This window comes from Charadrius vociferus, unplaced genomic scaffold (assembly GCF_000708025.1).
Source record: "Charadrius vociferus isolate BGI_N301 unplaced genomic scaffold, ASM70802v2 scaffold559, whole genome shotgun sequence".
NCBI lineage: Eukaryota > Metazoa > Chordata > Aves > Charadriiformes > Charadriidae > Charadrius > Charadrius vociferus.
In genome coordinates, this window is record NW_009650252.1 from 305148 (window position 1) to 333097 (window position 27950).

Below are 27950 nucleotides of genomic sequence, written 5' to 3' on the forward strand. Positions count from 1 at the left end.
GTAGAAAATCGGTAGAAGTTTCACACGCCTTACCTTTGTGCTGGGTTGACTCTTGCAGCTCTTGCCTCAATTCTGGAAGGAGTCAGGATTGTTGTCCCTGGTGTGCAGCGGGTAGAGCCTGAGGTGGTGCGAGGCTGCAGGGGGGGAGAGTTGAGATCCTCTGACAGCCCCAGCTGTGCATACCGTGCTCTGTAGGCTGCTAAATGCACTGCAAACCCTTCTTGGTGATAGTAAACCAACCTGTAGTTGGGACCTGTCAGTATATAAGCATAAATAAAACAAATACATGTGCTTCAAATTCAATTTTTTTCAAAAGGTATTAAAAGTAACTGAAATAATTGAAGCTGAAAATTGTTAAGTGTTTAGATAATCAAAATGAAATAGTACTTAAGCAGGATTTGGCTGAGCATGTGAAACCAGAGTTTGAGAAATCTGTTGTTAGCAGGTACCCGTTTTTGTGGAGAGGCAGGGATCATTTTCATTTGAGTTGTCTGTTCTAACCAAAATTGAAGAAACTAATGAAGTACTGAAAAAGGAGTTATTTCTTACTTCTCCAGTCAACAGATTAAAAACCAGATGTGGATCTTCTTGTTTTAGCCGTGAAAACAAAAAGTTAATGAATGGTATTCCTTGCCATCTTATATTATTTCCTTCTTTCTAATAAATGTGGTTTAAATGTACACCATGTATTTATAAATGCAGTTTTTGTTTATATGTGGCATTAATGATAGTTATTAATAGGGAGTTTGGAAGGCGTTTTTTATGTATCACGCTGCATTTGGACAGAGATCTAACAGATTAAAAAAGGGCTGTAGATAAACAGAGCTATAAACTCACTGAAATGTTTGTATATTTGTGGATAAGAAAGGAAATAACAAGCCTGGTGTAACTGCTGTGTTTAGTTGCTGATTGCCGCTGATTGCCTTTTTTTTTTTTTTTTTTTTTTTTTTTTATCGCTTCCAAAGCCTCCGTGTTCTCCTCTGCACCATATTGCACAAAACTCAGTCATGGTTAAATCCAGTTGTGCTCCATGTTCCCCTTTTACATTGACCAAAAGATGAGAAACTGCCTTTTCATTAGGAAGACCACTAAAGTGCATTGAAAGAAAAGAGCAAAATTAAATATCCATGACTGGTGAAGGAGTCTTAACTTAATCTGTTCGGTTTACTTTCCTGCCTGTGCTGCTCGGGGGACGCTCCATGTTGGCCACTTGTCAGTGATGATGTCAAATATAAACTTCTTCCTCTCACGCGCATATGCTGTTTACTGGAGCATTCGGTCTCCCAACAGTTGCCGATTTCTGTAACGCAAAATCCAGGGTCAGCTGGTGTTTGCTGAAGTTGGGGGCCAGTGGCTCCTCTGGCTCTGGCTGCACAAGAGTTTCTGTTCCATGCCTCTGCTTTATAACTCTCCGTTTTTTCCGAACTCTTGGCTTTTAGAGTGATTTTTTTTTTCTTTTTTTTTTTTTTTTCCCCCCCCACCTCCCCTCTAGCCTAACTGCTAGCCTAACTAACCGAAGTGGATTTCCGTTTTTGGAAAGTTTGAGCAAGGGCAGTCGGTCCATTTTGGAATATGAGAATACTGCTCATTATGAAAATTTGGGGGGTTTTAAGTTAAAATACGTGGAAGCAGAGAGTTAAGATGTTCTGGAAGACATGTTTGGGAGTTAGAGGAAGGACTGGTTTCGATAATACTGGACTATGTCTGCTGAAAATCATAGGATACGTGTTCCTAGTTTGTTTTTCTGTTTTCCTAAGCTAAAACATCAGGGCAGAGGGAGGATCTGCCATGTAAGTAGTGATATTTGAGAAAGTAGGAAGTAACAGTTGGGATGATAAACTAAAAGTAACCATTGTTATAACTTTTTTTTTTTTTACATTCTTTTTCCATCCTAAAGATTGCTACCACAGAACACATTTACTTTTCTGATGGAGCAAAAAATGCAGTTACCTCCTTCAGTCAAGAAACTTCAGCTTACAAGTGTGTGTTGCTGTTGGTTCCTGTTCCCCCCTGGCGCTGGCTCAGCGCAGCTCAGCGCTGCTCCTCCTATGGGCAAGGGCATTGTCCCCCCTCGGGGTTCTGCCAGCGCAGGGCCTCCTGGAGCATCACCCCCTGGCAGGGTACCCTGCTCGCATGGCTTCAAGCTGGATCTGATTATACAAATGGATTTCCAGAAATCTATTGGACTGAACACTCTTCTAATGATGCCTTGTCACAGCAGTCTCTGGTGCAGTTAGAGCTGGGTCACTAGGGAGAGCTTTGTTCGCTGCCTATTTAATTGTTTTTACCCCGTGGGTTTTTCTTTTTTCTTTCTTTGTTTTTTATGTGGAATAATTCAGTAATTCAGTAATATCAGTAGCTGTCGTCTTGGCAGCATATAAAGAGTAATTGAGAAGTTTGGAATGGAAACTATGCCGTGTTGTGAATTTGTCTTGAAAACGGGACCTTTCTGAAACGCATTCATGCAGCTTCTTGCCCTGACGTCAAAATTACAGTCATTAAGTAACTCCTTAAAAAGACTTTGCTTTGTGCTGCTTTTGTGCAGATTAAACAATGTCATGGAGCTACCTACTACGTAACCTTCATTTTTGTTAACTTCAAAATGTTAAGCTTTTCAGAAAGGATGGTTATAAATAAACAATTTGAGAAATTAAATAGCTCTAAGAAGAGTATTCCCACAGCATTTGGGACATAATAAAAGATTGTCTTCTGTCTCAAGCTTTTGTAACCTATTTTTATTTAAAAATAAAATTAAATTAATACTGTTCTTTTAAAATGTGACATTGCTATTGTTGCTTTACACTTTGAAGGAAGTATTATGGAATGATATTCAGCTTAGAATGAGGTTTGTCTTAACTTGTTATAGTAAATGACACCTAAAATTACAGCTGATAGCCCAGTCAAAATAGTTTTATGCTTTTAACACTTGAGTGGCACCTTTATAATATCATCAGTTGCAAAGTGCTCCCAGCTCTGACCATCTTCATTCCTTCATCTCCAGTTTCTCTTGGAGGGGAGCGCGGGCTGGGCAGCGGGAGGAGGGAGGTGCCGGGGTATGTATGCCATACAAACTCCCTTTTGGGGAGAAAGGAAGGTGGCTGGACTGTAATCGGGCACAGAGCTTGATGGAGCCGCAGAGAAATAACTCAGTTTAGACACCATGCAGGGCAGAAACCTGCGTATTACGATCTGATGCGAATAATTTTAACGGCTGTATATAACTAGCTGTGGACAGGGGGCAGGATCCTGACTCAGCACAGTGCACAGTTTGGCTGTGAAACTTGTCTAACTGTTACCAGAAGTTAATCCAAGTTTATTGATTCCAACAGAAGGTCGTTGGAACAAGAATTAAGAGACTTGGGGTCACAGGATGTCTCCTGGTCAATGGCTTCTAGCAGTTAATAGATGTAGCTGTGAAAAGGCAGGCTGGCACGTCTTGTCTTCTGCAGGTGGAAGTACATGAGGTTGGTCAGGGTATTGCTGCATCCCCGCAAGTACCACTGCCTAAAAAGTATTCTTTTCTCAAATCTGGGGTGCTTGTGAACAGTAGGCATACAATAAGAATAAATCCATGTGCATTTGTGCCTAGAAAAAAAAGTCCTACTATAATTAAGGATAACTTCTGTTACTAATTTAAGATTTAAGAAGTGCAAGGCAAGCAATCTATTTAATTAGAAAGTTAAAAATGTAATTTTCACAGAATCATAGAATGGGTTGGGTTGGAAGACCACCTAATTCCACCCTCCTACCCTGGGCAGGGACACCTCCCACCAGCCCAGGTTGCTCCAAGCCCCGTCCAACCTGGCCTTGAACACCTCCAGGGATGGGGCAGCCACAGCTTCTCGGGGCAACCTGCGCCAGGGGCTCATCACCCGCACAGTCAACAATTTCTTCCTCATATCTGATCTGAATCCCCCCTCTTTCAGTGTAAAACCATTCCCTCTCGTCTTATGGCTCCCCTCCCCAATCCAGAGTCCCTCCGCAGCTCTCCTGGAGCCCCTTTAGGGACTGGAAGGGGCTCTAGGGTCTCCCTGGAGCCTTCTCTTCTCCAGGCTGAATACCCCCAACTCTCTCAGCCTGTCCTCCCAGCAGAGGGGCTCTAGCCCGCGCAGCATCTCCACAACCTCCTCTGGACCCCCTCCAACAGGTCCATGTCCTTCTGCTGTTGGGACCCCCCCGAGCTGGAGGCAGCACTGCAGGGGGGTCTCCCCAGAGTGCCACAGAGAGGCAGAATCCCCCCCCCTCGCCCTGCTGACCACACTGCTGGGGATGCAGCCTGGGATGCCGGTGGCCACATGGGCTGCAAGTTCTGTGTTTTGCTGGAACAGGTACCAAGGGATGCAAATGTCCTTTGAATTCTTTTCATGGACTGACATGCAGGTTCATAAATGCTTTTCTTCTTGTGGTGGCCAGTACAGTCATGTGATAATAGATGCTGAGGGGCAAGCTTGTCTGTTTTAATAAGCAGAACCAAGCATAGTTGTTTTGGTGTGCTGTGCATGTTTCCCGTTTTGTCCCCTATTACTATAGCTGCTTTCTGCCAATGATTGTTTTGTGGCTTTGCACCAAACTTGACTGTGAAAAGGGCTAGTGAGGGAGTTTCTTGACGGAGGGATTCATCCCCGATGACTTTACCCAGAAGGTATGATACGGAGGAGGGTGTTTGGGTGCCCACTGTAGCCTTCCTGTTCATGTCTTAATCAACAAAACAAGTACTATCACCTTGGGTTTTCCTGAACACTGTTGAAAGAGAAAAGTTAGGGTTTTTCAAAGGTGTTCCTCTGTAGCAGACGAGTTCTAGTTCCATTGGCAAAGGCCTTGCATGTGCTACCATGAGCAGGCTCCGCTTGGTCAGCCTGATGCCCGGTGTGGTTAGCCATGCCCCTGGGACTCCTGCTTGCACCGTTCTTGCCTTCCCACGGGGGCGGCTGGAGCTTCTGAGGTCAGGGGTAAATACTAGTTGGGTGCAAACTGCCCTGCCCCAGCCTTCCTCCGCTGCCTCGGTCTCACTTAGAGTGTCTGCACACGTTGTTGAGTCTCACTGGTGTGAAGGCTGCACTTGGCTGTGTGGTCCTGGGCGTTGGTGCAACGAGGGGGTGTGCATGGGAGCAGGGTTTTGGCAGCCCTTGCTTCACTCCGCAGCAGCCTGGGGAGAGGCATGCCGTCCAGCTACACAAATGACCGGGGCTGGTTTATTGAAGGAGCTGCTAACGGTTTGTGGCTGATCCAGTTTGGTCTCGTGGCGGACCCTGCTTTGAGCAGGAGGGTAGACGTAGGTCGCCTCCGGTGGCCCCTTTCAGCTTGAGTTCCTCTGGTTTTCTGAAAATTGTTTGTATGGAGATGTGCCTGTACATTGGATGTTTGCATGTTAAAGTGACAAAAATAACATGAAAAATCTTTGAGGTGTTTTTCTATAGTTTCTAAAGATGCTATAATTTTTTTTTTCTAATTTGTGGTAAACTTACTCATCTTCATCTCACTGTATTTTTTTTACTTCCTTAGTCAAAATACTATGGCCAGACATTATTGACAGAAGTTTATAAGCATCTGAATTTGATTGAATCGGATTACTTTGGGATCGAGTTCCAGAACATCCAGTCATACTGGGTATGTACAGTTCCCTGACGAATTCAGTATCATAAAAACGTTGAGTGAATGCAGTTGCAAGAGTATCTAAAGTTTCAAAGTCTGATGGAGTCTCCTGTAGGATTATCTCTTGGATTCCTGTAAATCTGCTTTGCTGACCAGAACGATGACAACTAATAAAGCAGAGGGGATTCTACGTCTTGTTAACCTCAAAAAATGTGTAAAGTGGTTAAATAGTTGCTGGTGTTCCCACCTCCAGGGAACAAAATCCTCCTTCCCTCTGATAGAGGAAACATCAACTCAAAGTGTAGTTTGTGGAGCACTTAGAAAATCATATTACAGCGCATAATTTTGGTAGTGGTCATATTTATCTTCAGTTAATTCAGTCTTCAGTTAATTTCCCCGAAGAGTCATTATGAACCTCTTTCTAATAAATGTAAACCTCAGCATAGAGGAGCATATAGACCTCCAAGCTTTTTAAATGGTTGATCTCGATAAATACTGGCACTCTGTAAACCTCTCAGTCACTTATCCCGTATCTTGCAAAGAGGACAAAGTGGCTTCTAAACTAGAAAATGCTCCCAAAACTGTCTTCATTATTTTTTTCTATTACTTTTTCTAGTTTTAGGACTCACACACAGAGGATGTGACTGGGACCATAGAGAATGCTGATAGGACTAATACACACTGCTCTTTAGCCAAGGAAATACAGTAAAGCTTGTTTAGTTTTTGTTCATTCTGCAAAGCGTCCCAAGTTTTTCCACTTCTAACGAGGTTCTTAAAATCCTCGTCTCTCTCTCAGACAGAGAAGTAACTAGTCTTGTTATATAAGTTTTTGTTTGGAGGGATGTGGAAAAAGGATAAAAAGAAGTTAAGCATCCAGAATATTTTGTATTAGTTCTATGGATGCTCCTTTTACTAGAACAACATTATGCTTTCTTTTAAAATATGTGTATCGAGAACAATTTGTGGGAAATTAATATCGAGTAAAAAATCCATAAGTAGGTAGATAAGAGAGATGGACAAAGCTTGGAAGGGAAAAAAAAAATTTGGACCGTGTCATATTCTGCAGACCTTCTGTAATTCTGCAGCCTGGCTCCTCTCTGTGGTCGTGTGTGTTGGCACGATTGCTGTCGTCTTGGCAGCGGTAGTGTGCTTTGGCTGACTTGGCTCTTCTTCTGTCCAGTTGAGCTTTAAGCATGGATCAGCGTTTTTTCTATTGATGCATGATAAATGTCAATTCAAAGAGATAAAGACACTTTTTTTAAAGCAAAGGAATTGCTGCGTTACTGCAGTGAGGAAGAAATGCATACTCATCAATTGCTGCTTTATTTTAATTTGCTTTTGATGTTTTCATATTGTATTCAAATATGAATGTCGGGTTGCAATTTATTTTTTTGTTTAATTTCAGATTTGGCTGGAACCTATGAAGCCTGTTATTAAACAAGTACGGAGTAAGTACTTTTAAAAAAGGAAGTTTTCCTTAATTTGCATCTGCTTTATGTGGGTTGCTTTCACAATTGCTACTTGATTTACTGGTTATGCTTCCCTGAAAACTGTATTTGGTAGGGGTGATAGTGGTTCCTGTTTGGGCATGCAAACCTGACGTTTTTAATATGTATTATGCAGTGGGTGGAGTGGAAACTTACTAAAGGTATGATTATTTCTCTGTGATAAATATCTAGATAGATTGGGTCAGTTGGTCTTACCTTTAAGTGAAACATGGCATTTGTGAGCTTTTGTGAGTTGTGTTGGTGGAAAGAAAAAGGAATATTGTGGCTTGTGGCAGCCATCGCACGGGAAGAGGTAGCATCTGCAGTGGTGAGATCCTGTCGGCCAGCTGATACACCTTTCACGAGGGCTGCAAAAAGCTTCACTCAGAGCTAGCTGACATGCAGGGAATTTCAGAGGGCTGGGTATTCCCATCTCATTCCCAAAAACTCTCTTGGTGTGCTCAGGAGCAGCTTTGCTAAGAGAGTAGAGGTGGGGATCTCCTGCCTGTTGGGTGGCTGCAGGTTCACAGCCCTCCTTGCTTCGGTTATGAAATTTGTTTCTGCTTTTGGGCCAGGAGGCTATTGCAGTAGCGATGCTATCTTTGCTTTATGCTGCTCTAAAAAGTAATGCGAGGTGCACTATAAAGGCTAAAAATCATCGAAGAATACAGTATGCTAGTTCTTCTGATGTGGAAAGATTAGATCAAGCTTTTTTTTTTTTCCCCTTAGAATGGGGTTAAGCTGTTTGCTTATTTTCTGTTTTGGATTGCAAAGGCTTTGTGGAAGAACAAGATCAGGAGGGTGTGGTGGATTCCTACTCCTTTCAAAATCTTAATTGAAAAATGTTGAAAATTAGTACTAGGAGCTAGTTTTTACGTACTCTTCTGCCTAAAACTGATTGCCAGAAAATAAGAAATCACCAATTCTAGCTAGATTTCTTAACTTTAAGGTCATGGCTTTAACTTTTACTGACATTGTTTTTTAAATAGAAGAGCCAAACCAGGTATAAAAGAAGGCTTCCTTAGGATAGCATGTAATACTGGATTGCCATCTTTGTATACTTCATGCAGTTAGGCTTGTTTTGTTTTTCCAGTGCCCCTGGCTGGAAGGAATTACATCTTAGTCAAAAGATCTGGTGGACCATAGTTCTGTGATGCTGCTTGGTTACTCCTTCTATGCCATATAAATTGGAGAAACTTAGCCTTATGCCATAGGCTGTGTTTTCCTTGATGTTTTGAAATGGTCTTCCTACAGTGTTTTGAAATGGTCTAAAACCATAGGGATGCACTAAAATTTGTCTGCTCTTCTGCTTGGTGGTCTACCACCCACATTATGGTCGCCAGTGACACTGAAAGATTTCTTTTAAAATTTTGTTCTATCTTAACCTGCAGGAGACACCAGTCAGTTATCTGGTACATGTTCAACATCTGAAATCAATTTTAAATACGTAAAGTTTTGATAGATCGGGTGAGAACTTTTTTTTTCTTTTTATGTTAGTTGAATCCCTTCCTGGCATTCTGCTGTTTTTAAAATTGAAATGTGATATGGCTATAGAATGCCTTGAAAATGTCTACAATTAAAATGTTAATTGCACATGGCCATGTAAGCTGTTCTTTCATTGAATCTGGGAGCTGGCATATGATCGCACAGGAACATCTTCCAAAGAACTCGTTTGACAGTACTGCTGAATACAAAGCCTTTAGAGGAGAATTAATTTAACTACTTGATAATGTGAACATTTCAGAAATAAGGGACTAAGCAAGCTGCAGTAATGGAAAGAGGTTTCCAGCTGACAGTACACCCAAAGGCAGGCTGCTCCCTCCTGTGTGCCCCTGCTCCGCTGGCGCTTTCCCAAGGGAAAGGGAAATTCTGTAAGAATGAGATCTGGGGAGTTTGCTCATGCTGTTAAGAAATGCCTGAACTTGGCACGGGTGGATGATTTTTCCCTATATTTTCACTTTCAGGAGTTTCAATGAGGTTCATTTTTGTTGGTTTTTGGGGGTTGGATTTTTTGTTTGGTTGGTTTGTTGTTTTAGAATTTAACAATTTTGGAGTTAACGTTGTAACTTGTAGTCTAGCAGCAGGGGAATGTTAGATGTTATCATAGGCTTTAAGGTAATACAGCCCAAACCTGTTAGCTTATGTTGATGGTGGTTGCTGTGCAATTATAGGTGTGCAGTTCTGAGTCTTTGACACGCTCTCTAAACCCAAAATATCTAGTTTATTAATGTTTATGTCAAAATAATTTTGGCTAATGACATATTCTGAGATATAGAACTTTGTGTTGTATGATAAGGATCTTATTTTTGATTATTTTGAAATGAATGCAGTCAGTTTTACTACGAATCACTCCAGAAGACAAGGAGTTTAGATCCCAATTTTTGATTTCCTAACAGGTGCACAATAACAGGTTGGCATTTGGGTCCCTTCTCTGAGGTCTTGCCAGTTTTATATAGTGTTGTGTTCACTGTACCCACATGGGTAATTTTTCCTGACTACTTTGTTGTTGTTGTTGTTCTTGGTTTTGCTCAGATTTGGCTTCTTGCAATAAATTCTGCATCTTGATTAAGACTGGCCCAGTGTTTCTTTTCCTAATTAGAATGGGACTTAATCATAGACGAAAGGCGAGATTAAAAAAAAAAAAACAAGAGGACAGTTGTGCTCCAGAAGCAAATACGCAGCAGTATGTTTTTAATTTTTAATATTTATTATCGTTTAATGTAAGTGATGCTTGAAACACTGCCAAAGTTGCTTCCGCATCAGTACTTTCCACTTGATTGGTGTAAGTAATGTGCGGGTCTATTCTTAACCTTGTGAAAGTCTTCCAAAAGGTCGGAGTATTTTCAGAAATTTGATGTAAAGTTTTTGTTTTCCTCACTTGGTGTGTCTCAAGAACTATAAAATCCTTAGTATGGTTTTAGTCTCTACCAAATGTCAGCTTTGTGTATCGTTATAGGGTGTTATTTCCAGCCTCCTTTCATTTCTAGTTATTACACTGTAATTAGGATGTGGACTTTAGGTTTTGTGTTCACCAAAGCTTTGGTAATTCTGGGATCGGAGGCTGGGAGTTGCTCTTCTGACAGCTTTGACAGTCTGAGAGGTAGTTCTCCCAGCTGCTTGGCAGAAAGCAAAGTTTGTTATTCCCTTGTTGATGAGAAGGGTGAGTGAGCAGAGGAATGTTTGGCATATGGGAATCAGGTATTCTGGACAGAAGAAACCAGCGTACTTTGGGATTCATGGGGTTAAATTGCACTTTGTCAAGCTTTAAGAGATCTTGGTGCTTAAAATAAATTAATGCAGGCTGGCTTGTGCTTACCAACGTGCTCAGACAAATTTGAATATTTTTCTTTTTTTTGGCTAAGCTTGCTTTAAACTGGCAGCAGCACGCAGAGTCCCAGGGTGTCTGGGGCTGGAAGGCACCTCTGGAGGTCACGCATAAAGCAGGGCTGGCTTTGAGGTTCAGTTGGGTCATGAAATCTGCGGATATCCTGCCTGGAGGAGAAGAGTCTAGCAAGAAGAGGGGTTGCAGTTTTTCCCTTCCCAGGTCTTCCTCTGCCTTTTAGAGGGGGTTTCTCTGTCTGCTGTTTGCCCTGCCTTTCTCAGGCCCTGCACTCTCAAGGCTCCTGGTGGGAAGGTGCGTGCTTGGGACAGGTCTGGGTGGGGATGCTGTTAGTGGAGCATGGGGCTGTGGTGGGTGAGTGGCACTCCTCTTCTGGGGGATGCCCGGAAACGTGAGACAGATGTTTGGTCGGTTGCTGTAAGCAAAGGTTGGCCAGTGCTCCGACTGCCTGCAAAACACTCGGCTCTAAGAGCAGGAAAAACGACAGCAGCATGGGGGGCCCAGTCGTGGCACGGCAAGTGATTGTCGTACCTGGTAATATTCCTCCAAAAATCCTGGTGCTGAAACTGTGAAGTTAGTCCAGGCACAGCTGGATTTTTCTTGTATGTTACACGCAGCATTGTGGACTATTCCAAATACTTTCTTAGGAGTCTGTTTACATTGAAACAGTAAACTAGTTTTCTCCCTGTTGTTGAGATTTACAAGAGTGGTAAAAATGGGAGGAAATGGGTATTAGCGGGCATGCCAGGAGCACTTTAATCTCCGCAGGGAGCCAGCTAGGTCCGGCCAGACTCGTAGATTCAGCTTATCGACAACTCCGATGGTGGCAGTTGGTGTTGGGAGAGCCTGTGGGATGGGTCTCCACAATCCTCCCCCTCTGTGAACCTCTCACTGGCTCATCTGCAGTGTCTTCATATGTAGTCAGGTAGTTGCTTCAGGGTATTGTAGCTTTCATGTTGCACGAAACTATTTTTACAGCATTCAGACTGCAGACTTGCCTTGGAAGTAGTATCGAGAGTTGTCAGAGGAACGATCAGCTGTATCTCCGTTGACATGGACAATCTCTGCGCCACAGGCCCACTATAGTTAGCTGGCAAGATGAAAGCTGGCTGGACTTTGTATGCATTGTATTTCTCTGCATGGTGGAAAACATAATATGCATGTGCTTATGAAGAACAAGAGTTTTTTGTGACATGACTAATTTTTCTTATAGGACCAAAGACTACAGTGCTTCGTCTAGCTGTCAAGTTTTTCCCTCCAGACCCGGGTCAGTTGCAAGAGGAATATACTAGGTAAAGTATTTTTTGAAGAATTTGATTTGCATTCCCTACTGAAATAAAAGGAAGGTGAGAGTGGGAAGACGTTGCATCTGTTTTCAACAAAACTTAATGAAGATAAGCGAAAGAGCGCTTTTCATTAGTGTCACAGTTTTAGCAGACACGTGTTGGCAGATGAATATTATCAGAAAAAATATTTTTCAAACCAAGGAACAGTGCAGGTTAAGGCTTCTCAAACATCACTGTGTCAAAAGAGACAGGGTGTAGAGGAAATACTCGTATTTATAAACAGCACCTATATAAAATAATGAGTACATATTTTAATAAATTATTTATCATGTACACTTCCAAAGTCCACACTTTAAGTATTCTGGAGCTAACAAACTCGCTTTTCTGTTCGCGGTTTTCACCAGTGCTCATCGTGGGGCGCTTTTGGCAACTGCTGACTGAGCTTTGGTAAATTAAGCAGACCTATCTACTTGCTACCACCTGGGAACATGGTTTGATGTCTGTGCCTCTAACAAGGACATTACCTGGGATTTTAGTGTTTAAAGAGCTCATTTTGTGCTTTTCCCAGTTTTACGACTTTTAATTGGAATTCTTTTTAGAGATCCACAGAGGTTCCTTCTTATCCTTCAGACTTATTTTAGAGCAAAGCGGCAAGATAACTGCTGTGATGCGATGCGATTGTCTCTTGTAATGATAAATGCTATCTAAATACTTCCTTTGCTCCCAATTTTCCGATGCTAATTGTTGTTTCTCGTAGGAATTTCGTTAGGATTACAGCTTTTTGGAGCATTTTTGCCTATTTAGGGAGTATTTATTGTGGAATTCTGGTCTGTGCTTAGAGCAAAGCATCTAAGTATTTCATAATGCTATTAATGATATTTATGCTTTATTGTGAGTGTAATGAAGAAACCAAGTAGCTCAACCAGATATGTAGAGTACAGAGCATACTTTATAGATGTCTTTAATATGTACTTATAGTACTTCAAAATTTTAAAATTTGTAAAACAACAACCCCACATTCCAAATACATACCTTTTATTAAGAAGGGGATGCGTAATGTTTTAAAATTCATTATTCTTTTAAAATAAAATGTCTTCTCTTTCAGGGTGTAGTTCAGTAAAGAATATTGAGCAGTCTGCCAGTTCAGAGGTTTATAGTAACGAGTTGTTGCCTATTTACTGGAGTCCTTGCTGCTCCTTCTTTCAAGTGAAAAGGAAAGCACAAAAGACTTGCCAGCATTGCATTCATAAAAATATATTCAGATTGGTTTAGGTTCCTAAGTCGGTCCTTATCAGCATACTTTCAAGGCTGCCACGTTTTTCTTCTATCCTTCTATGTTTTGCAGGTAGCTTATTGCTTGTGCAATACTCTTAAAACAGAAATCTACTCCTCTTTAACAACTGATTGGAAAATACTTTAGTTTCATGAGTATAGCAGTATAAGAAAAAGAAATTTAATTTCTTAGTGTCTTTGTAGGCTGCTAACATTATAGTCTTGGAAAATAAAACCACTGAATAAATTAATTGAGTGCTAGCAGAAATGCTCAGTATTCCTCCTGATACGATACTGGAATCGGAGATATTCTCCTGTCTTTTTTCTCATAGATAAAATCACTTGAAGTGTTTGTTAAGTTTCTTTCCAGCTGAAAATTACAGCTGCTGTTACTTCACAAATAAAACTTGTAAAGTGTGGTTTTCCTACTGTTTCCTTGTCCCTGTGTGTTCGTTTAAGCTGATAAATTGCACTGGATTAGTCATGGGTTGTTTGGTTTGATTTGGCCATCCTTGGTAGCAATGCTTCTGTGTTATCTTGGGTTTGGAGAGAGGAAGAATGAGGAGACATTGGTTTTACAAAATACTTCTCAGTCGTTCTGCTGTTCTTTCCCATGTTAAGGCGGCGCTTGTAACTCTCTCTCAGGTACCTGTTTGCGTTGCAAATCAAGAGAGACTTGGCAGAGGAACGACTGACCTGCAGTGACAATACGGCCGCTCTTCTGGTCTCTCACCTTCTGCAATGTGAGTATCTCAACTGTGGTGACATTGGGTGATGGTGCTGTTCCTAACCTGAGTTAAGTAGACTACACAAGCTTTTAGTAACTAAAAACATTTTCTGTCTTGCAGTACTTATATATATATATGCAGCCCAGAAAGCCACTGGCATCCTGGGCTACATCCCCAGCATCGTGGCCAGCAGGGCGAGGTGGGGGGATTCTGCCCCTCTGTCGTGCTCTGGGGAGACCCCACCTGGAGCACTGCCTCCAGCTCGGGGGGTCCCAGCAGCAGAAGGACATGGACCTGTTGGAGGGGGTCCAGAGGAGGTTGTGGAGATGCTGCGCGGGCTAGAGCCCCTCTGCTGGGAGGACAGGCTGAGAGAGTTGGGGGTATTCAGCCTGGAGAAGAGAAGGCTCCAGGGAGACCCTAGAGCCCCTTCCAGTCCCTAAAGGGGCTCCAGGAGAGCTGCGGAGGGACTCTGGATTGGGGAGGGGAGCCATAAGACGAGAGGGAATGGTTTTACACTGAAAGAGGGGGGATTCAGATCAGATATGAGGAAGAAATTGTTGACTGTGCGGGTGATGAGCCCCTGGCGCAGGTTGCCCCGAGAAGCTGTGGCTGCCCCATCCCTGGAGGTGTTCAAGGCCAGGTTGGATGGGACTTGGGGCAACCTGGGCTGGTGGGAGGTGTCCCTGCCCAGGGCAGGGGGGTTGGACTAGATGGTCTTTAAGGTCCCTTCCAACCTAAACCATTCTATGATTCTATGAGTTCCTTCTGTACATGCAATAAACTGGTTTATTTTCAACACTTGGGATTATTGTGAGGGCTAACAGTGGTGAGGAGCAGCTGGTGCTTATGTACGAGATAACTTTGGCTTCGTGGAGAGTGTATGAAACCAACTCCTCTTCGTGTTGTCTGTTTTCCCCAGCTCTGCAAACTGAGTCACTAGCACTCCTCATCTTCCAGCCCCCTTCTCCCCTCTGCCTCTGTGCTTTGTTTCTCACTTCCCCTGTGCCTGGGGGGAGATACATGTATAGAGACTGGGTTGAAATAAAACTAGAAGTGTGCCAGAACAAGTTCCACAGTAGGATTGTCAGCAGCCTTCCTCCTTGCTGGGAGCACAAATGGAAATGGGAAGCAATGGGTTTGGAAGCTCTCCATGTTGCTGCTCGCTCAGCCTGTACGCGCCTAAAGACCTAAAAACGTGGCCTTTGATACAAGCAGGTTGGAAAACTTGACGGGCTTCAGCCACCAAATCATTTTGAGCAGCCACCAAATGATAGAGCGTTAACAAATGTGTAACCTGAGGTGCAGCAATGGGGTTTCTGCCTCTGTGCTGGCTTGAAACAAAAGCTGTTAAGTGATACCTCATCACATGTGCGCTGCGAAATGGTTATTAGTTGTGTAATTCTGCACTGTGATGTCATAATGATACAATTATCATCATATTAGTGATGGTGATTTTATTGGAGGAGCAAATCTATCTTGCTTGTCTGCAAGCGACACAATTAAAACGTGCTTGTGGTTTCCCAGTATGAGTTCTGCCCTTCACGGTGCCGCGTGGGGCTAGGGGGCCAACCTTACCTTGCTTTTGGTCTGCTAGGAAATTCGAAGCGAGAAAGAATACCATTATTTTTAATATAAATTATCTTACAAAGGTGCTTTTCAGTTATTTTTTTTTTTTTCTTGTTTCATATGCTGGCTTGATTTTAAACAGGAAATTGCTGGGTTCTTTTTAATAACAGTTGCCTCGGGTGAGATTATTAGTTCACTTAATGCTTTCTCCAACAGTAGTTGACAGCAGATGCCATGGGGAAGCCATCAGAAAGGCAGCAAGCGTATGGTGATAATTCCTTTGCTCCATCCATCCAGTATCTTTGCATGTGGCCTTTCCGAGTCCAAGATTGGACTCTGCATCTCTTGGTTTAGTTGCCCTTGATGAACTTTGCTTCCATGCATTTGTCTAACTTTTGAATTTGGTTCTATTTTTGGCATCCTTTCATGAACATGAGCTTCACGGCTTTGTTTTTGGGAGGTTTGTAGGATAACTTATATCCTTTTGTGTCTTTTTAAAATTTTGGCATTTTAATTGCATGTCGTAACTTCATATTTTATTATCAAAAAAGCTCCACGCTTTTCTTCTCTAAGCCAAAGACTTCTGGTCTTTTCATGTCTTACCAGACGGAAGCTGTTCCACGCTTTTGATTCATGCTTTTGTCTTCTGTAAATCTCTTCCTAAATCCACAGTGTCATTTCTGAAAGGTGTGACTATGCGAAGGGGAGAGCAAAGCTCAGGATATACGCGCTGGGGAGCTTTATAGTCCCGTAACACTGCTTTCTCTTTTTGCTATGTATTTGGTTTTGGACAATTCCTGAAATCTAATTTGCCCCCTTCCCACGTAGGCTTGTCCATAATTGTTTCACATATATTTAGAAAAATTAAATTGAAATATGCTGGTTTGCTATTGAGGTATCTGTGAGGAAGAAATGTTTAGATGACCTCATAAGTCTTCTACAAGTCTCACGTCTTTGACTGTAAAGCTGTCTAAAATTTCCAAATGACATCACAATACTGCTGTAATCCCCAGGAAGTCTGCCTGGGATAAATGTGTTTTGTAAAATGAAACTGGATACAAAGCGTAATGTACAAATGTGAAGCACTTAAAGGAAAAGATGTTCTGGCTCTTGGGGTCTCTGTAATTCCTTACCAAGTATTTTCTGTCATTGTTCCTTTTCCATTGTTTCTTCCTATTCTAATGTTGTTTTGTTTTCTGTAATAGCCGAAATCGGGGATTTCGATGAATCTGAGGATCGTGAACACCTTAAAACAAACCAGTATTTGCCAAACCAGGAAAGAATTGAAGGCAAGATTCTGGAGTTCCATCGGAAGCATGTGTAAGTGAGGATTAACGTGTTACCCCTAATGTGTACTCCTGCGGAGCAGGTGGACCCACTTGGTGGAGGTAAAGCACGCTGCGCATCAGCATGATGTTAAGATCGTATAAGTTAAACACTATTTACAGCTAACAAGAAAAGCTGGATGTAGCGGTAGTTACATAGTTAGGACACAGTTGTTGGGCAGTAGTTTCTCTCAAGTGATTTTTCAGCGTACCTTTAATAACACACTGAAGCAAGCTATCCTGAGCTTGGAATAATGGCTTAAGGCAAAATCATTCTTCAGGATTTCCAGTCTCCAAAGTGTAAGTTCAGCTTGTTGTCAAATGCGTAGGTCTTGCTTTTGTCTAAATAATAAGAAATAAATTTGTATTTCAATCATTGTACTCCTGTACTCAGCAAGCATAAAGGAGATGGAGAAGGATGGAGGCAGTGGCAGAGAAACAACTTTCATCTGAATTTATGCAACACTTGGTCTTACAGCTGGAGTATTTTTGAAATAAGTGAAGTTTATTAGGGACAAAGAAACTATTTGCCACAAATACAAAATACATTCCAACATAGCCAGGAACTGCAGAAACCAATGCTTTATTATTTGAAATGCCCACTTCTCCCATCGTGCACCTTCAATGTACAGTAAGGTTGTGTGTTCTCTGGTCTGATCTGGTGAGTCTTAAAATGTGAAGATTTACTAGGTGTGTGTGGTGTAAAATATTTTTCTAAGTAAGAAGATTTGGAGCAGACAGTGGACATGGTGCTCGGGAAAGAGAAGTCAACCTGCAGGGAGGCTCTGTTCTGACCAAAATACTACTCAGAAGATCAGGGCTTGCATTGCACAATCTGTATTTGCCACAACTTCGTTCTTTTAGGCTTTTAAGCATACAATGTTAATATTGCTGAGAATTTTTGGATTATTACCTACCATAATGGTCCTAACCTCATTGTGCAGTTCTCAGAGTCGAATGGTGGTAGAGGTTTGATTTCGCCCGGTAGGTCTGTCTTTTCTGTAATTTTTGAGACCTTGCGTATTAGGATTTAGCAATTTGAAGCACTGTTATTAGTTGTGAATATCCATGCCAGAGTTCATTATGCATGGTTATATGTTATAATCCAAACACTGTATTAGAAATCTAAATTTTCCTTTCGCTCTGCGTGGGTAAACTTGGGGATTATTGGCGACTGATTTTCTTTTAAGACAGAACAAGGAGGTTTTTCGGGGCAGCATCTGTGTTTAAGGCTAAGACACATCCTGCATTATTAGCAATCAATTCCTGAGAATTTCAATAATTAATTATTTGCTTTTTATGATCACTCATTTTCAGTTGTACTGAAATTATCGGCACTGATGAAATTTCAGCTTTGTTGATTCTTGATGAAATCAGGTGTTTGTTACTTTTTTCTTGCTTTTGAATCTTGGAGCTGCATGTGGAAATGATGAGGGAACAAACTAAATGTTGTTTTGAAGTAGTCTGAAGCAAATTAAAATGTATGCTAGGATTCTTCACCTTGGGAGAAGGTTGCTGGGGGAGGGGAACCTTTAATTGCACAGAAGTATTTCATTATTTTTCTCAGGTCACAAGAAAAGGGCTGAAACAATTAGGCAAAGCAAATTAAAAGAAAAGGAGGAACATCATTTTCCAATAGCTCGTAAACATTGTGAAACTCGCTGCGTAAGATGCTGGGGAGTGTAAAGCTATGAAGGGCTTCATGAAAGGCTTTGATGTCATGCGCTGGCTGACTTTCAAATTTGAGGTATAATGTGTGATTTGGTAACTCTGAGATAAGTACATCCAGACCAGGTCCTTTGTTAATCACATGCCTGGATCCTATGGAGTTGCCTCTCCTTGTGAGGAATTTTCTGGGTTTACTTTTCTTGATGGAAAGGTTGTGACTGTCTTCTGAGTGAGTCAGAGACTGGTAATTTTGTTAATTAGGTTTGAGCTTTTTGCAAACAAGTTACTTCTAATCATTCTTTACAGTAAGAATGGTTTGTATTTTTGCCTGCCGGGAAGAAGTCAGAGGAAGGTTAATAGGAAAAGATTCCTCGCCGCGTAAGTGTACTTTTCATTGGATTAATGAGAATTGCATCTAATACAGCTGCGTTATTAAAATGATTGCAAAACTTATTTCAAAGCAATGTTTCAGAAGAGTCCATTCAAACCAGGTTACGGTGAAAAGCTGAGGCATGTGGTTAGAACAGGTTACAATGGAACGTTAGCGATACCTGAGTACCTTGGATGCATGTTTTAAATCCCCTGCGCCTTTGGAAAAATTTTTGTTAGATGTAATTTTGGAAGCACTGCAGTCCTAAAAATATCTGTGACTTCCTTACACGTCTCTTCTCTCTTCCCTTACCGGCCACCCTTTTCCATTTTTAGTAGGAGTTGCAAAGGTCTCCTGTTTTCTCAGAGTTTAGGCACATTTTTCCTCATTTCTGTTCCAAGGAGCAAGCGGGAACCTGAACCTTGGGCCTTTGTCTCCTTCCTGGCAATGTGCGGGGTGGTTAAACGGACAAAATGCTCCTCTCTGTCATCATCCTTGGGTGTCCTATTTTTCTTTTGCGTTTTATTTTCATTTTTTCATTTCCTTCAGTTGACCTTATTATTCCCTTTAGCAGACTGATACTTTCTTCCACTGGTGATTGCTTTTGACAGAGACTTCTCCTATAAAAGGAGCCTCCAGGAAAGGGAACCTGTTTCTGGCAGAGTGGCTCATCTCCAGGTCTCTACTGCATCTTCTTCTTTCTGCCTCAGTTTTCCTCCTTTGCAGCCTTTGCTTTGCCTTGAACACCCTTACTCCTCTACCGGTTTACAGGGGAATTCTGTCATGTATCAAGCCGGGAGCATCCACTTGGCTTTCTCAGGCTGGTGTCGCAAGGAAGACGCCTTTTGACACTGCGTGTGCAACTTGGGGGAGCAGGAGGATGCATGTGCCTTTGCAGAGGGTGCTCAGGCTCTTTGCATGGCACTGAGGAGCGTCTCTTCACATTAAAAAGTTGTGGTTTGGTTTTATTTTATTTTATTTTAATTGCTTCACTGGTACTGGGACTGGTGCTGTTCAACGTCTTTGTCGGTGACACGGACCGTGGGGTCGAGGGCACCCTCCGCGAGTTTGCCGATGATATCAAGCTGTGTGGTGAGGTAGACATGCTGGAAGGGAAGGATGGCATCCAGAGGGACCTGGATGGACAGGCTGGAGAGGTGGGCCTGTGCAAACCTTATGAAGTTCAACGAGGCCAAGTGCAAGGTCCTACATCTGGGTCGGGGCAATCCCAAGCACAAATCCAGGCTGGGTGGAGGATGGATTGAGAGCAGCCCTGAGGAGAAGGGCCTGGGCGTGCTGATTGATGAGAATCTCAACATGAGACGGCAACGTGTGATCGCAGCCCAGAAAGCCACCGGCACCCTGAGCTGCATCCCTGGCAGCATGGCCAGCAGGGTGAGGGAGGGGAGTCTGCCCCTCTGCTGCGCTCTGGGGAGACCCCACCTGGAGTACTGCATCCAGCTCTGGAGCCCTCAACATAGGAAAGACATGGACCTGGTGAAGTGGGGCCAGAGGAGGCCCCAGAGATGCTGAGAGGGCTGGAGCCCCTCTGCTGGGAGGACAGGCTGGGTGAGTTGGGGGTGTTCAGCCTGGAGAAGAGAAGGCGAAGAAGGGGGGACCTTACTGCCACTTCCAGTGCCTAAAGGGGCTCCAGGAGAGCTGGGGAGGGACTTTTTACGAGGGCATGGAGTGATAGGATGAGGGGGAATGGCTTCAGTTGACAGAGGGGAGATTTAGAATAGATATTAGGAAGACAACCCAGACACTCAAAATGCAATGTTTACTGCCTTCCCGCAAGTAGCGTGAGCAGAATAGTTGCTGTGGGGTGAGTGTAGTCCGGAATTACACATAACATAATTTCCTTGTGTTCAGGTGGCTGTGGGGTTTGTTTTGTGAGTACGTACATAAATCAGGAAAGAAACAGAAGATTTGATAGATGTATATTTATGTTTGCTGTTATCCCTTACGTCCTTTCACAACTTGTTAGCCTGGTTGTCCAAGATTTAAATTCTTTTTGAAAATAGGATGTTCATAAATTGTTTTTAAATCAGAAAAACTATAACTTTAGGTTGCTACATAGTCTAAGCGATTTCTGCCTTTGCAGCTTTTTGATACTTCATCTTTAAAATTGTATATTAATTGCTGGTTATAAATGCTCTGTAAATCACTTAACATTTAAGAGCATTTATTTTGAATGGATCATTGCCACATGACTATTGTGACATAGTACCAATATTTGCCTAGATGAGTGCAGGTAAGGAACCTTTACGCTAAAACCTATTGCATTGCCAGCAGCCTTTGCTGGAAGATCCTTGTAACAGATAGTCTGTTGTCCATTGACCTGGGGAAGACTAAGGAGATTTATCTGCTTAATGGATGAACAAAATTAGACCAGATTGTTTTCAGGCTGGGCTCTGCAGCTTAGTCTGCAGCGAACATCTGAGGGTAATTACTCTGAAACTGCTGCTCATTTGTAACCGGTCCTGGCGCAGCGCAGTGTGAGCCGGCCGACATGGCTCCTGGCTTTCCCCACTCAAGGCTCTTCTTTCCTTGATAGGTACAGGCAGTTGTGTGCATGAGCACACTCTTCAAGTTACTCTTTTGTTATTCCTTCTGTGATGCGCTGTGCTTTGTATCCTGTCTAATGGAGTGTGAAATAACTGTTAATGGTTCTGTATCAGTTATGCTGGACTGTTTATGAAGAGTTTTTAGTACTGTATAGCTCCAATTTTCTGGTTGCCATTTTATCTTAATTTTTGTTTCCCTTCCCGTTCAACCCCCCTTCCCAGCCTCTGGCAACCTTAGCATCTTCAGCATCCTCTTTAAAAGACATGCCACTGCTTTCATTCGCAGTGTTGCTCTACTCGGAAGAATTCTAGCAGCAATTAGCATGGGTGGGAGTTACATACAGTGCTTTTAAAGTGTAATTTGGGAAGCTGTGGCCAAAATTAATACTTGTGATCTACGTTTTTTGTCATCTGTGTGTTTAATAAACAGGAACCACAGTGCTTCAGCTATTTTGACACAGTTAAGGAATCTATGGAAGAAATATCAGTATAAAACCACTTCTTCCAGCATTACTCGTTTCAATAAGGGGAAGAGAAATCTGCTTTACCAGTTTAAGGTCTTAGACAGGTGGTAACACTGGTAGCAATGTAACTACAAGACACTTTATGTAGTTTGGCATTTCTTTTTCCATTTGAAACCAGATTTTTGTTCCTCTGTATTTCTTCTTTACGATCCCTTTATACATGCACAGTCATACATTACTGATGTTTGCATAAGTTTGGAATTATGGATTGAACTTGTAAAGTTCACTGAATCCCTGCTTTCTCCAGTTGGCAAAAAAAAATAATAATTTGGATTTCCTGTTGTAGTGTTAGATTATTTTTTTCCCCTTCTGAATGAATAAGGCAATAGAAAATGTTGAAATCCTATCGTCAAATGTACGTGCTTTCAGGCTTACTTTCTCAGTGCATTTTTGTGTATGTGTGTGTTTTAGTCTAAGGAGCATTTTACTAAGAATCAAAGCAGCATTGTTTTCTCCTAACAACTTCCATTTTTAAAATGTTAGCACACTAAATAAGTTTCATAATTGCACCCTGAATTTTAGAGACTGTTCCTACATGCAGTTAATATGTATTGTTGTCGTCCCTGTTTCTGATAAATTCAAATGTAATAATAATTCACTTTACTGTTCTCAATTTATATTTAAAAGAAATCTATATGAAGCAAAAAAAAAAGTTGTTTAATCTAAAACATGACTGTAGGTAGGCAGAAGAAGGTATTTTTAAGGAGCAGGCCTAGAAAGGCAAGTCAGGGTAGCAGAAGAATTTATTTAATACCGATGTTGTGGTTGGCACTACATAGTACACAAAAATGGATCATGCTACAAGTAGTTTATCATCTGTTTTAACGAAATGAAATACAGATTTATGGAAGGAAGGCCGTTTCTTGGAAAACAGGATTTGTTAAATTTGTCTTTGATTGTGTGTGCAGAAATCTAATCTGTTTTCAGCACTAGTTGGTTGTAAGTAGAATAATAATCAATTTTTATCCCTTGTGTCTTCCTTGTACAATTACATTTATCGTAGTGACCTTGCACATTGCAGGAACGATTCAATCAATGCACTAGAGTAGGTGGCTTGTGAAGCACCTGCTTGGAAGTAGCTCAATATTTATTATTTCTAATCATTTTCAGTAGAGATGCAGAGGTCCTGCTTGGAAGTAACTTAATATTTCAGTAGGGATGCAGAGGTCACTGGATACAGCTGGGGCTGAAGCAGCCTCACCTGTCCTGCCATGCTGGCAGGTCCTGTGCTGCTGGTGTTTCCATGGAGTTAGTGCAGGAGACGTGGCTCCTGCCTTAGCTAGTCCTCCTGGAGCCCATCTATGCCTAAAATTGGCTGGTAGTGTGGTCTGGCAGTATGTTTTTAGTTCAGAGACTTACTGTAGTCAGGCAACAGACTTCTGTTTGTCATAAGGACTTCTTTACTCTGCAGCATAATTGGGGCACATTCAGTAGCAGGAATTTAGAATAGATATTAAGAAGAAACTCTTCCCTGTGCGGGTGGTGAGCCCCTGGGGCAGGTTGCCCTGAGAAGTTGTGGCTGCCCCATCCCTGGAGGTGTTCAAGGCCAGGTTGGACGGGGCTTGGAGCAACCTGGGCTGGGGGGAAGTGTCCCCGCCCAGGGCAGGGGGGTGGAACAAGGTGGTCTTTAAGGTCCCTTCCAACCCAAACCATTCTGTGATTCTATGGTTTGTTTGTCCGTGGAATATCCCAACCCCCCCCCCATCAGGGTGCCGGAACTGATACAGGCAGTTTTGACTTTTAGGGAAGAAGTCTCATCAATACACAAGTACCAGTGCTTCACTAGATCATTTCAAGGCTTGTGAAATTACATATTTGGTATAGTCCATATTTTAGGGTCTTGGCCCTTGCGTGTCTTGGTGGCATGAGAGCTTTGTCCTGCCTTGTCTGTCCTGGGCCAGAGGCGTTTCAGGCACAGCACCTCTCCTGCTTGGTGGGCTCGCTTCACGCTGGCTCTGCTGACCAGCCCGGACGTGCGGTCCATGGCCACCCCTCCTGTTCCTCAGAACCAGCCGAAAAATGCCCTGTAATGCAGTAAGCTCCCCCTTGTGGAGGAAAAATAAGGGGGGGTAGGGGGGAAGAAGATACAGGACTGTTTTGTCATGCAGGAAAACAAAATGTCAGTTGTTTGTCTTCAGTAAACTTGTGAAGAAATAAAGGAAGGCTCAATTGGTGACTGGTGTGTGCCAGAGTCTATAACAGTCTCTGTATTGCCTGCTTGGATTCTGTGTATGCTCAAAAAGGAGGCGTTCCTTGTGTGTATGTCTTCCCTCCGTTTTCAAAGTCATTTCAACAGCAGATGATACTTCAAAACCCATTTTTAAAATCCTCCTCTGGGTTCTTTGGTAAGGAGGGAATTGGACAGCCAAAGACAGGGGGAGATGTGTTGCATCTGATGGCACTAGTGTAATAATTCTGATTTAGTCCTGAAACCCCACCAGAAATGGGTCATTCTCTTGCAGTATTTCCTTTATTTTTATCGTGCTGGCTGTGCTGCTCTTTCGTCTCTCACTTTTTATCTGGTCAATATTAGTGTGCATACAAGCAAGCAGAAGAAGGAGCACTGTGGTTTGAATTCTGATTTGTGCAACTTTACTGTTTTGAAACTGAAAAAGCTCTGAACTAGTTAACATTTATTTCAGTGCCTCCATGGGATGCATTTTAGGTCGGTCATCTGCCATAGCATAATGCTCCTATTACAAAAGTTTCAGTGTAATACTTAACTTGGAGTAAAACTGTCCAACGAGATGAGATAGAAAACTCACATTTAGTGCCAGAGTTAAAACTTCAGTGCGTTAGCCATGTTGGCAATATTGTAGAATCAGATTGTTCTTAAATCTTTATTTATTTTTCTTCCTCGCAAACCTGCTGAATCAGACTTTCAAGTGCTTGAAATTGCTCGGAAACTGGAGATGTATGGCATCAGGTTTCACCTTGCCTCTGACCGCGAGGGCACTAAAATTAATCTAGCTGTTTCGCACATGGGTGTGCTGGTATTCCAGGTAAGGTGAGCGGAGCAGACTGGGTACTTTTGTCGTATTAAGTGATGTGAGAATCAGAGTTCTGTGTATGAATACGACCATATTTTCCTCCCCGCAAAGCACACAGGCAACCGACCTACTGAAATATTTCCATTTGGGCACTCCTTTTCCCTTCATTTTGTGTCTTACCTGTTCTTTGGTTGCTGCGGGGCAGCTTCTCTGTGGAGACACACATCAGCCACTGCAGTCCTGCGGTTCCTCCCTGTCCTCCCCAGGGGCCTGTCAGCCCCTGAGGTTTCCATCCTTTTCCGTCTTCTTTTTCCATCCTTTGTTGTTTCCATCCTTTTTCTTATAGAGGACGACAGGAGAATTGCTTCCCTGAGGCTTTGGGAGTAAAGGGGGGGCTGCTGTTGGGCAGCAGGGTGAAGGCAGAGCTAGGTTTTAGCCCAGTTTTATCCAAATAAACAGGGTTTGGGAGTGGGAGAGCTTGGCAGGATTCCTCATGTGTGTAGCAAACACTCCTCAGTATATTGCACTGCCGAATTAGAAAAATCGACTTGGAGGAGTGTGTCTAGAGTTCTGTGTGGAGAAACGGGAAAGTGTGTTAAATAAAATGAAATTCTCATCTTGCTCGTACAATAAAGTATTGTGAATATTGATGGGGTTGAAATATTTCTTTCTCATCCGATTTCCTAGCTTTTCATTCAGTTTTCTGGTGTCTGCGCAGAGACAGACATCGCTCGCACACTTGTACCTGTGCCTGTACTGGAAGATAAAATTGTTGAAGGGAGTATTGTCACCAGAAATAAAAACCCAACAGAATGGGTTGGGGGGGTGGGGGAGTGTGTGCATATGCACGTGTCTGTATACCCACAACAGAATTTTGTTTGCTGCTCTTCCTTCTGAAACTTTTGCCAACTTCTAACTGTTATTGTTTTAATTCAGGGTAATACAAAAATCAATACGTTCAACTGGTCGAAGGTCCGTAAACTAAGCTTCAAGAGGAAAAGATTTCTTATTAAACTCCACCCAGAGGTCTGTGTAAGTTTTACTGTAATAGTAGGCTGGTCAGTGTTGAAAAAAATACGTATACTTAATTTTATTATGAAAAAATTCTACAATTTGTAATTTTATAAAACAACTTCAGTGGGGTAGGCTTGGCTACATCATTCCAGAAAAAATCTTTCCTTTTTCACCCCGTGTCTGTCATCGTAGATTTTTAGGTTTTGTGTATCAGCTTCAGCTTATCCTTGACATGGGCATGCACAAGTGCAAATGTAAGATAGAAAAAAAACCAAACAACAAAAAACCCCAAAAAACAAGTGCATCCTGCTTCAGTACTTTTACTCTGAAAAAGTTACATTTAATATTTCCCGTGGATATAAATGGAGGTTAACACTCTCATGAACTCTCTGATCCGTTACTGTCAAAATCCACTAAGGTAATGTGAGCGTTGAAGTAGTCAGTCTGTGTTGTTCAGGTGAAAGTGCAGTAGGGAGTGCTTTGGCCTGTAGCTCCCTAAGAGAACGCTGTAGTACACTGCTGATACAAAGCAACGTCCGTTTGTATGACTATCTCCTCCAGGACCACATTCAATATGTGCTGCTCAAATGAAAAAATCTTGTAGAGAGTGTCTTGATTCAAATGAGAATAACCTGATACGTCTCTGGAAAGAATAGATGGCTGAGATTATATTGTTGGAGCTTAATTTTAAGGACTGTGTGATTACTCTTGCTACAGCCTTATCTATTTTTCATGCTTGGCTGATGTACAGTAGAAGTTTTTGTTTCCTGATATCATCAAAGTTGTTGCTTTCACACTGGATGGCTAGATTGCATTCAACATAGGGTTTTATTAAAATGGGGGGAAGGGAGGGGGAACGTTTGGGCATAATATAGTTATGTGTATCAAGGAAACACGACGCAGGACACACTGTCTGCATGTGTAGTAACTTGTCTCGCAAAGACACCCTCAGAAATTTCATGTGATAACTATACCCTGACATACACAGTATTTTCTAGTCTCATCTAAATCTCAGGAAGATGAGCATCTGAACTTCTAAGGAAAAAAATATTTTAAAATTGCCACTATTTCACTTAAATATTATAATTTCTTTCTAATTACAGACTTTATGATCCATATTTATGATCCATATTTCTTAAGGTGGATTATATTGAGCATGTGTCTAAATTCAAGTGCATTTTAAACATTTTTACACTTTCAAGGTAAACAAATGTTTTTGAAAGCTATTAAATTATTTAAACTGCATTCATAGTCACTTCCATTGCTTTAAGGCATATGCAAAGTGACTTAGCAAAATACTGCATCTCATTGGAGTTCAACTTTTTTGTTGGCACTTATTTGTACTTTCCTTTTCTTCTCCGTTGCCATTTTATGTGCTACTTCATTTTTGTGTTTTGTTCCCAGGGCCCCTATCAAGATACGTTGGAGTTTCTTTTGGGAAGTAGGGATGAGTGTAAAAACTTCTGGAAAATCTGTGTTGAATATCACACATTCTTTAGGCTCTTTGATCAACCGAAGCCAAAAGCTAAAGCAGTGTTCTTCACCAGAGGGTCATCATTCAGATACAGGTAGGGACAAACATAACAGATTTATTAAAGCTGGATCCCTTCTATCTTAGAAAATGAGATCAAAAGGAAAAAGTATTCTAAAGTCATTCCATCTATAATTCTCATCCATTGTGTTTCGTAACGTTTGTACTTTTGTGGGTTCACAGCGGACGAACACAGAAGCAACTAGTGGATTATATTAAGGACAGTGGAATGAAGAAAACCCCATATGAAAGGTAGGTGCAAATAATTTCGTACGGGGAAATGTAGTTGAGACTTCACAGCACCCTTATTTCCTAAATTTCAGTGTTTCTAAATGACGCTGGGAGGCATTTGCTGACTTCTTGGTTATGAAGGTCTACCTCAAATTGAAGGTAGCTGAACTAAATGTAAAAAAAACTTATAATTTTGTGATGATGTAAAGAAGCTTAGGAAAGTTTCAGTATTGCATTTTAATGTCTGTTTTAGTCACGCACAATGTGTGACTAAAAGTTCAGTATGTTTCGAAGTTTGACTGAAATTCTTGAGGGCTTCTCTGTGTGTCAGTGCCGCTATGCAAGCAGCCAGTGGCAGAGCGCATAATTGAACTTGAGATCTGCAGGTCTGAAACTGTGACCTTAAATACTCATTCATTTCCAAACATCTAAATAAATAAATTAAGAATGTGCATTTTA

At 41.9% G+C, this 27950-nt stretch overlaps 1 protein-coding gene across 1 annotated transcript in view; it reads left to right on the forward strand.

Moving 5' to 3' along the window:
* Window positions 1-27950, forward strand: part of FARP2 (FERM, RhoGEF and pleckstrin domain protein 2) — a 73242-nt gene that overhangs the window by 10277 nt on the left and 35015 nt on the right. The window contains exons 2-10 of the mRNA XM_009893074.1: window positions 5503-5607; window positions 6998-7040; window positions 11633-11711; window positions 13623-13720; window positions 16477-16593; window positions 24582-24727; window positions 25652-25747; window positions 27134-27297; window positions 27444-27512. Of these exons, the coding sequence (XP_009891376.1) occupies window positions 5503-5607; window positions 6998-7040; window positions 11633-11711; window positions 13623-13720; window positions 16477-16593; window positions 24582-24727; window positions 25652-25747; window positions 27134-27297; window positions 27444-27512 (917 nt within the window). The remainder of the gene's footprint in view (window positions 1-5502; window positions 5608-6997; window positions 7041-11632; window positions 11712-13622; window positions 13721-16476; window positions 16594-24581; window positions 24728-25651; window positions 25748-27133; window positions 27298-27443; window positions 27513-27950) is intronic.